This window comes from Phyllostomus discolor, chromosome 13 (assembly GCF_004126475.2).
Source record: "Phyllostomus discolor isolate MPI-MPIP mPhyDis1 chromosome 13, mPhyDis1.pri.v3, whole genome shotgun sequence".
Lineage (NCBI taxonomy): Eukaryota > Metazoa > Chordata > Mammalia > Chiroptera > Phyllostomidae > Phyllostomus > Phyllostomus discolor.
The window spans coordinates 61607681-61617271 of NC_040915.2; the positions used below are offsets into that span (position 1 = coordinate 61607681).

Genomic DNA, 9591 nt, shown 5'->3' on the forward strand with positions numbered 1-9591 from the left:
CCCAGGGGGTGGCAGCTGGGGTGGGCATCTGCCCACTGCTGTCCTAAGGGCAAGTCTCAAGAGGGGGCTGTGGAGCCCCCCAGGGTGGTGTGTGCCTCCCAGGGAGGGGCGCCGGTCCAGGAACTGGCTCTCAGGGTGGTGTCTTCCTGGGCAGCCTTGGCCTCAGTTGGCTGGTGCAGCTTAGGAAGCAGCGGATGTGTGGATAGGGTATGGACCCGGTGGCCTGAATGAGGGGAGACATGGCTTGTGCCCGGGACCACCTGTTGGAGCAGCGGAGTTGGGCTGGGGCTGGGCGGCAGCTCTCTCACGTCCACTGCTGCTTCCTGCTTGGCCTTGGGGTCGAGAGTGATGGGGGAGAAGAGAGAAGAGTCTATCTCCAGGGGCAGGGGCAGTCAGATTTCCCGGAGGACTGTCCCTCCCAGCCACCAGGATGGGATCCCAGGATGATTGAAGATGGAGGAGGAGGAGTGGGGATTGGGGCCAGGAGGGCAGTCAAGTAGACCCCTGACCCCATGCGGGGAGGGGAGCCGAGGCCTCACAAGTGCTGAGCCAGCCACGGTGCTTCTCACAGAAGGGGCCAGGGTGAGGGTTTCACGCCAAACCGGCCTGGAGCTTCTTAGCATCAACGCCTTGAAGAATAGTCAGGAGAAGGGTGAAAGGTGAGATGAAATACTCTGTTGTACCCTGAGCTCAAGCCAGGGAGAGGATGAGGGGGCCTTCCTAGGTTCAGGTTGTAGGCACTGTTCCCTTAAAACACGGCTCTCTCCAAAAGTCAGTGGAGGAAGATCGGCATCTACCAGCTCCTCTTGGGTAGCAGAGAATGTTTGAGCCAAGGAAAGGAGCAGCCTAGGAAAAAATTACTCTGCTGCCGTGAGGCCAGAACTTGTGATTGAGTGTCACAGTTGGCTCTGCATGCCCTGGGGTCAAAACAAAACAAAAGAAAAAGCACGCCGCCGCCACCACCACCACCACCAACAAAAAAAAACCGGGTTCTATCCTCAGGCCAGGAGAAGTATCTCTGATGCCAAATATTTCCAGAAGTGCTTCCCACGGGCCCTTCTATGAGGATGTTTTCTAAGTTGTACAGCAAATGTAGAGGGACCTTTTTTTTTAATGTTTAATTTTTAGAGAGGGGAAAGGAGGGGGAGAGCAACGAATCGGTTGCCTCTCGCACATGCCCCAACCATGGGCTGAACCCACAACCCAGATGTGTGCCCTGACCAGGAATCAACCAGCGGCTTCTCGCTTTGTGGAATGACGCCCAACCCACGGGGCCACACCGGTCAGGGCCGCAGAGGAAGCTTTTGAGTAGCTCCTTCCCCAAACCCGGCAGAAGCCAGGGCACGCTGTGAAGAGCTCTTGGCGGTGCTGCAGAATGTTACTGTCGGCGGTCTGCCTCTTGGGCTGTTAGGCAGCATGCACACCTACGCTGACTGTCTTTCTGGACTCCAAAGGAGAAATCTGAACACGTGTGGGACCTAGGCTTCAGTGGCCCAGGGACCCCATGCATGCTGTCCAGTCAACTAGCACAGGCTAGACTTGGCCCTGAGGCCCTGGGCCTTGGGGAGGAAGATGCCAGCTGGGGGACAGCGGGAACCCGCACGTACTGTGCACCTAAGGGGGAAGCCACCGAGTGGCTGGCAGGGAAAGACAGTCTCACTCGGGCTGAGATGGCACGTGCAATCTCGCTGGGGGCCTCGTGCCGTGGAGGAACCAGTATGGAGCGTGAGGGTTACCTGGCCGAGTGTGACCAGTGGGTGGCACAGGGAGAACCGGGCTAGGCTAGAGGAGGGCTAGGCTAGAGGAGGCTGGGCTCTGCATTGGTTTGGGCCCTCTTCTCCCACAGTGCAGAGAGGAGAGACCCCAGTGCAGGGGAGGGACTGTGACAGGGACGCCTCGGTTAGGTGAGTCCTTGGTGTTGGTGCCACCTCTACATCTCCCCAAAGTGAGCCTGGCTTCAGGAGAGCCCTGGTGGCCTCCCCTGGCAGGATGAGCTGAAGGGCAGATGGGATTCCTTGGAATGTTGTAGCCTGTCTGCTGGGAAGCCCAGACACACACAAAGGACAGTGTAGGAAAGCTCCTCATCTCATCTTCAGGAGTGACTGCTCTGTCACTTTGAGTCTTTAACAGTTAAACTGAGCTCATGCTGACTGCTGTGGGTCTGTATTGAACGCTAGCCTGTGAACCAGGAGGTTGCTGGTTCGATTCCTGGTCTGGGCACAGGCCTGGGTTGCAGGCTCGGTCCCTGGTTAGGGCGTGCAGGGGGCAAATGATTGGTTTCTCCCCCTTCCTCCCCCTCTTTCTAAAAATAAATAAAATCTTAAACAGGAGTTCTAGCCCTGGCTGGTGTAGCTCAGTGGATTGAGCTCAGGCTGGGAACCAAAGTGTCCCAGGTTCGATTCTCAGCCAGGGTACATTCCTGGGTTGCAGGCCATAACCCCCAGCAACCGCACATTGATGTTTCTCTCTCTCTCTCTCTCTCTCTCTCTCTGTCTCTCTCCCTCCCTCCCTAAAAATAAATAAATAAAATCTAAAAAAAAAATCTTAAACAGGAGTTCTATGTGAGGAAGAGCTGTGATGGAAATTGGTCAAGTAGGACCACAAAGATCAAGGTCAGGAAAAGTGATGACAGAGCAGTGATTCCAAGGAGGGCTGCCCCATATGCGCAGACCAGCATGTGAAGAGTCCTGAGACATTGAACTTGTGACTCGTGGGTGGGATTGAAATGGAGTTCACTTCGGCTGTAGGAGAAAAGAGCAACGGGTTAGGAGGTGGGCAGGACCGAACAGCGGGGACCTGGTGTGCCATGCTAAAGAAGTTGGAATTTGGGATTTTATCCAAGTGAATGGGTTTTTGTTGTTGCTTAAAGCCACGAAACCCTTTTGATCAAATAGTTGTTTACTAGGCAGCGCCTCCACTATCTGGTAGGCCGGTTAAATATTTTCCCATTGTGCAAAATTTAAGTTTTCAAACACAAAAAAAGGGGGCTCTACACAAAAGGTATAGATTTTATCACTGTTCTTTCCTTATTCAACAGAGCATCATGTAGATGTTGTCACCAGACTGCAATAAACATGAAATTACCGCATCTGCCGTAAAGACGGGGGCGGAGCGGGCCACATGCACAGACAGAGACTGCAGCGCCTGTGGCGGGGAGCTGGCGGTGTGCCAGGAAGCAGGGGACCCACAACTGTGGGATCTCAGTGCTGGCTTTACAGGGGTTCACTCTAAAAATCTCTCACCTCCTCTGTAAGTTTGAAAATTTTCATAAGTTCACCAATTCCTTAAATTCTTAAAATTCATAAAAGTTGGGGAAAATGCTGCCTACCTGTGGTAGGCTATTTCTTTATAATCAACTATAATTTCAAAAGGACCAAGACATTAAGAAATCTCTAGGGTGGTGCAGGGGGGTCACTCAGCCAACACTCTCCCCTTCCTGTTCTGAGTGGCCCTCAGTGGGATGGCCTAAGTCAGGCCAGTGTCGCCCTAATGGGTGCCTGGGAAGCTGACACGGTGATGCTGGGAGAAGACTGGGTGGAACCCAGCCTGGGAGGGGAGGGTATTGAACCTGAGTCCTGAAGAAGGGGCAGGACTGGGCCACATGGTCTGGCTGGAAAGACAGGTGAGTGCTTCTTGTGGGAGTGGGGTGGGGGGCAAAGGCAGGGCCTCTGCAAGAGTCAGACCCTGGTGGGCTGCTCCCTGGCAGGGCTCGAGACACCAAGGCCAGGATGGTCTGTTTCCATAGCTACCATGACCCACACCTTATCCCCCTCCCTCCAGGCCACTGAGGGGAAGCGGCTCAGGTTTCACAGCTGTATAATTGTATAATTAGCCTGGCTGCAGAGATTTTCCCTGTCCAGATAGGGGTGTAGGGGTGGGTGGGGAGGGGCTGGTCTGTCCCATGGGACACCCCTGACTGTGGGCATCCCCAGAAACACCCACCAGCTCGCCTTCCACAGCTGTTGGAAGATGGTGAAAGCTGAAACAGGAATCCCCCCCCCCCCAAGATTGGACAGAAATGCTCTGTTCCTGAGCAGATCATGAAAGAGTGGAAAGTGTCCATTCTTCCTTTTTAATAGACTAACAACGTAGGGGACTTTTTTTTGCAATCCCCATACAGATGCCAACAAGGTACTTGGGGAATTTTGACAAGACAACTCTGCAGTTTGTCTCCTAAGTGGCTGCCTCACCCCTAGGCCCTGCGCCCATGGAGCAGTACCTGCTCCCTGCCTTCCTGGAAGGGGCGGCAGCAACAAGCAAACACACACCTGCCCCAGAAAACGCTGTCCTGCTGAGGGGCCCATATTACAACCTGTCTGTGGGGATTCAATCCATGGGGGTCTTGAAAGAGAGCAGACTCCACGGCTGGCAGATGGACATTGAGTGGTTGGAAAAAATGAGTATCGATGCAGGTCTCTGGAGTCAGATCAACCTGGGTTTGAACCCAAGGGTGGTGGTGGGGCTTCTGGGGACACATGTGCCCTCATGTCCCTCTGTGAGCTGAGGACCTAAGTGCCACATTGTTGGGGGTGTAAGGATTGAAGTAGTTCATCATGTGCCTGGGGAGGTGGACAGTGAGGACGCACAGCACCTACCGTCCCCATCCCTGGGTTAACCCCAGGTTTACCTTTGACCTCTAGGGGACAGATTCCAACACCAGAGAGGCCAAGAATAAAGTTATCCTGTCCCCTGCAGGCTGCTCACTGCATGGCGTCACATTCGTACACAGATCATAAGTAACCAGCAGTCCTTTGCTACCTAATAGACCTTGTGCAGCAAACAAAATGCACCACCCCCAAAACCCAATGGCTTAAAACCAGAGCCACTTTGTTTGCTCTTGGTTCTCCTGGGTCAGCACCTTGGGCCAGGCTGGGCTGGGCTCAGTGGGCAGTTCTGCAGATCTTGCCAGGGGTCTACAGTCACCTCGGAGCCATCCAGGGCTGCGTGGTCCGAGCCTGCTGCCAGCCCACCAGGCTTCTTCCCTCGGTTCTGAGAGGAAGAGAGGGGCTGGAGGGCTCTAAGGCCCAGCCTCACAAATCATCATGGCCTCCTAATGGTCAGAGCTAGACACGAGGGTGAGCCCAGATTAACGAGCTGGGAACCGGGTCCTCCTGCTGATGGCACAGCGACCATCATGTATGTGTGTTGGTCACTTTTTAAGCTACTGTAAGAAACCTTAACTTCAGTCTTTGATTTCTCAACATTAGCCAGGGGAGACCCAGCTCTGGCATACAGCGAGCTTCCTGAACTCCACTTGGTATCCTCAGAGCTGTCACGTGCCGGGTCTGCACTCCTGGTGATCCTCTGCTGGCCCCTGGGCACAGTGCGCATGACTCTCACCTCATCCGAGGTCCTTGCATGCCCGTCTCCCCGCCCCCAATCCTGTGTTCCGCCTCATCACCATTCCCACCTCCCACTCACCCCTGTGTATTTAGTTAATGTAAACATCGTCATGGGTACCTCTCACCACACTTCCTGTATTTTTACGGTCAGCATTATTGTCAGGTCTCTTCATAGTGATTTTAGTTGATCCTACTCATTTTAAGTACTCTGCCAGATTCCTTTGGAAAATTTCATGTATTACATTTTGCTCTCTGATTCCCTGACATTGTTGGAGCACTTAGGCTGTTCCCAGTGTTTTGTGAACCTGTTAAAAACTTCCTTCGGAGTGAATACTCCTTAGTGGAGTCGGGGTCATGGGGGTCGACCACCTCTGGTCACCCTTTGCACAATCGTTCCCCCAAATGGCTTACAATGATGCTGGTCGCTGTGCATTCGCTCACGTCATTGCTTATATTTGATGTCAGCCCAGGCCTGAGTGCTGGCTGCTCTGCGGGATGGAAAGTGCAGCGTCTCGCCTGCTCTTGTTGGTGTTCAAGTTCTTCCCCTGGGCATTGTCCCATGAGGCCCTTTGATGTTTGCTCTTTCTTGCGGTGGCCCAGGATTTCCCGTATCATCTAGTCATTATTGATCAACAGAGATCACAAAGATCCTTTCCCATTCTGCCACCCAGGTATAACATTTGCCCTTGGTATCTTTTTGTTCCCAGTGGATTGTTTTTGAGATACAATTGCATAATGTTCGGTGGGATGTGCTCATGTACTCAGCCTCCGATCAAGATAGAGAGCAGCTGTCACCCGTGTCTTTTGAGAAGCAAAAATTCCTAAACTTGACATCAGCAAATGCATTCACTTTCTCTCCACAGATTGTGTTTGCTGTGTCCTGCTTAAGAAATCTTTCCCCACACCAATGTCACAGCCTTCTCCATTTAAGCCTTTGATCCTTCTAGGGTAATTTTTTATAGAGAATGTGAAGTAGAGATCTACTTTTATTTCCCTTTTTATCATGAGCTAGTTTTCCCAGCACCATTTGTCATCATCCACCACGTCCCATACCTTCATCTTGGTGTGGTCCCCATTTACTGGTAGCTTCCTTAGGAATGAGTATGTACCCTAGTTGGCCCGTGAAGTTTGAGGGAAACTATGGGAAGCTTCTTCCTAAAAGGGACCTGCGCCTAGGCGCCCCCTACTGCCCATTGTGACGCACGCGGGCGCTGGTCCCGGAGATCAGCGGCGGCGGTGGGGCAGAGCCGGGGGAGCCATGTCGGAGACGAAAGAGCTGATGCTGCAGCTGCAGAAGGACAACCGCGACGGGCGCCAGAGGAAGCAGGAGCTGGAGGAGCTGGTACGCGGGCTCGAGGCCGAAAGCGAGAGCCTTACCGGGCGCCTGCAGGACCTGCGCGAACGCGAGCGCAGGTGTGCAGGGAGTGGGACTCCACTACGTCCTGCGGGCGGCTGCACCCGTGGCTTCGCAAAGCGTCCGACCGACCCGTCAGTCATTCTTCCCCTGCCCGGTCCCGAACCTCTGCTCTAGGCAGTCGGGACCGGGGTGACCTACCTAGGGGACTCCCCGAAGGGGAGGGTGGAGTCTTGGCGCGTGGCGACCCGAGACGGGCTTCCTCGGCCCCTACCCACGGCTGGGTCTTCCCCTGGGTCGCGGGAGCCTCAGTTTTCTCTCTGCAGCCTGCAGCGGAGGCGAAGCCAGGCCGCGCGGGCCCTGCGGGGGGAGGCGCGCGAGGCAGCGCGGGAGCGCGCGGAGCGGGCACGCGGACTGTTGGAGGCAGCACAGCAACGCAAGCAGGACCTGGTGGGGACAGGGCCCTGGACGGGACGGTGCCTACGGGAAGTGCGGGTGCAGAGGACCAGCCCTGGATAGGGCGGGGTCGTGGGTGGGGCGGGGAAGGCGGCGAGGGCAGTACTTCGGAAGGCTGGGACGCTCCCTCAATTCTGTCCGCAGGAGCAACGTAGTCGGCAGCTGCAGGAGCAGTGGGAAGAACTGTCAAGTCAGGTACGTTCAGGAAATGCCGTTTCTTGCTTCCCCTAACAAGTGCCACTCAGGTCCGTGTCTCCGTTGCGTCCCGTACCCACCTCCCAGTACATCCCTCGCCCTTAGAAGTCCGCAAACCCCGCCCTCACAAAGCTCCACCCCTAGTTATTTTACTATGGAGGGGACCAACTCAGTCGGCAGCGCGCAGAGCAGCAACTCGGGACCCAATTACTAGCATTGCAGGTACTTTGGTAGGGCCCTGAGGGCTGGAGCCTCCGCGTGGGTGGGGCCATGAGGAGACCTGGGGCGAGTGGGGTCCCGAGGGCCAGGGGCACTGCCGTAAGGTGCGGCGGGATGCTCAGCGGCCGGGCTTCTGACCTTCCTTGGACCCAATGGAAGAAACAACTGGAGTTGCTGGAGGCCAAGCACGCGATGCAGGCGGAGGGCTTGCGGCAGGTGCGGGCGCAGCCGGGTCTGAGGGAGAGGGCTGACTTCGGGTGCAGGTGGAGGCTGGTCCCGTGCAGAAGAGTGGACAGCGGTGGGAATGAGTCTAATCGAAGCTCCCCTCACCCTAGGGCGCACAGCGGACAGAGGAGGCCTGGGCCAGTTTCCAGGAGCAGAGCGGAGTCCTGCAGGTGCTGCCCCTCTACCTTGACAGCCACTCATCTTTGACTCCCCTGCCGCCTCTATCCCTCCTTCCTGAGCAGAGACAGCCCGCCTTCCGCTCCACCCTCCCCCTCCACCGACGCCTTACCCTGTCCAGAAACCTCACCCCCACCCCCTTCAGGAGCTGCAGGGGAAAGTGATGGAGGCGGCGGCTGCACTGGATGCCTCGCGAGGCAGCGCGGAACTGTAAGGGACGAGGACTGTTGGGTGTGGCGGGGAGACTGTAGCTCGGGCAGATGGGCCCTATCGACACCTGTTCCCGCAGTTGCAACTCTCAGTCACGCCGGGTGCAAGACTGCGCGGGGTCCCTCATGGAGGAGGTGGCCAAGGCCGAGTGTGTGAGCGCATACCCGGGCGGGGAGGGCTGGAGCCGGGACCGCCCCCACCGGAGCCCGCCCTCTGCCAAATCCGCCCCAATGGGGCTCCCCCTCACACCCACGGGGACCCGCCTCCCCACGAGGACACCACCCCTTCGACCGACCCGCCCTCACGAGGATCCCAACTCTCGGGGGCCTGGTCCTGGTGGTTCCCGCCCCTTACGTGAGACGCCGCGCCGCTCCCCTGCGGCGGCCGTAGAACTGGACGCCACCCCTCCCCCCCGCAGAAGAAGCGGCTATTTTGCAGCGCGGGCGCGACGGGCACCAGGTGGGCCAAGGGACTGGCCAAGGGAACACCGGGCTCGGGTCCGCCCCCCGACTAGTACCTTGCGGGATTCGGCCGGTTTGTCTGTCCGTGCGTCCTTTGGCCACCAGGTTGTGGGCACTGAGCGCGCTGCAGATGCTGCTGCTGCTGCTGCCGCTCGGCTTTCTGGCGCTGGCGCTGCTCTACCTGCTGCTGGTCAACCCCGAAGCCTTCCGCCGCCTGCTTCCGCGCCTGGTGTCGGACACCGCCTTCCGCCGCCTGCGCTATACGCTGTCCCCGCTGCTCGAGCTGCGCGCGCGCGGGTTGCTGCCCGCCTAGGATTCATCACGTCGGCCGCGGTCACCTGCACCTCTGTCTCTCGTGTGGTTTCTGGGTGTCTGGGGGAAGCCAAGGGGAAACACCTGCGGGTGGGTCGTGTGCCCGTCGGGGCCCAGCGGCAGGCTCTAACACCTCGTCCTCAGTGGGCGGGGGGCCTTCCAGGCAGACGCTGTGTCTAGAGAGTTCGTCTCCGGCGCTCCGCAGCAAGGGGGCGATCCGGCCCAGAGCCTCTGGCTTGAGTGGGGTTCGCCTTCGCCTGGTGCTCTCACCAAGGGGCTTCCGGGCGGCATTGCGGGGAGGCCCCTTTCCTACAGCCCGTGCTGCTGCCCTGGAGCCAGCTGGGAAGTTGGTCTGTATCTTGTTAAACTTGCCTTTTTTTTTTCCCCCTCCCTTTGCTAGTGAGCCTCGGGCGGTAGCGGAAATTGGGGAGGGAGCTGGTCGGTCTGGTCTCCTTGGTGGTCTGTGTCCTTTGGCCCTGCGGTGCGGTTGTTATTCAAGACCTCCGCAGCGTCCCTTTGTTAGTTCTCTTGAGATGGATTCTCCGCAGAGCCGGGCAGCTTGGCGGTCCTCCCTTTGGTCCGCTTCAATGTCCGTGCTCGCGACTTCGGTCTTTCTAGGGGAATTGTCTTTGTATCAGAC

At 57.1% G+C, this 9591-nt stretch overlaps 1 protein-coding gene across 6 annotated transcripts; it reads left to right on the top strand.

Annotated features, from left to right (window-relative positions):
- The first annotated feature begins 6563 nt into the window (after positions 1-6563).
- On the top strand, positions 6564-9591 carry TMEM191C (transmembrane protein 191C). 6 transcript variants are annotated; one of them, XM_028528764.2, is made up of 10 exons: positions 6564-6755; positions 7023-7146; positions 7297-7347; positions 7492-7569; positions 7726-7782; positions 7902-7961; positions 8114-8178; positions 8258-8330; positions 8597-8637; positions 8745-9072. In XM_028528764.2, the coding sequence occupies exons 1-10, from the start codon at positions 6601-6603 to the stop codon at positions 8950-8952; spliced, it is 912 nt and encodes a 303-aa protein (XP_028384565.1). In that variant the 5' UTR covers positions 6564-6600; the 3' UTR covers positions 8953-9072. The 6 variants fall into 6 exon arrangements, with proteins under 6 accessions (XP_028384565.1, XP_035870586.1, XP_035870584.1 ...); XM_036014693.1 differs by lacking the exon at positions 6564-6755 and having other exon boundaries at positions 6841-7146; positions 7297-7569; positions 8258-9591; XM_036014691.1 differs by lacking the exon at positions 6564-6755 and having other exon boundaries at positions 6841-7146; positions 7297-7782; positions 8258-9591.

Excerpts from the sequence above, each read along its gene's own strand:
- TMEM191C (XM_036014691.1), top strand. The coding sequence starts at position 7,618 with ATGAGGAGACCTGGGGCGAGTGGGGTCCCGAGGGCCAGGGGCACTGCC. Across the intron at positions 7,783-7,901 it reads AGGCGGAGGGCTTGCGGCAG|GGCGCACAGCGGACAGAGGA; the intron begins GTGCGGGCGCAG and ends CCCTCACCCTAG. Across the intron at positions 8,179-8,257 it reads TCGCGAGGCAGCGCGGAACT|TTGCAACTCTCAGTCACGCC; the intron begins GTAAGGGACGAG and ends CTGTTCCCGCAG.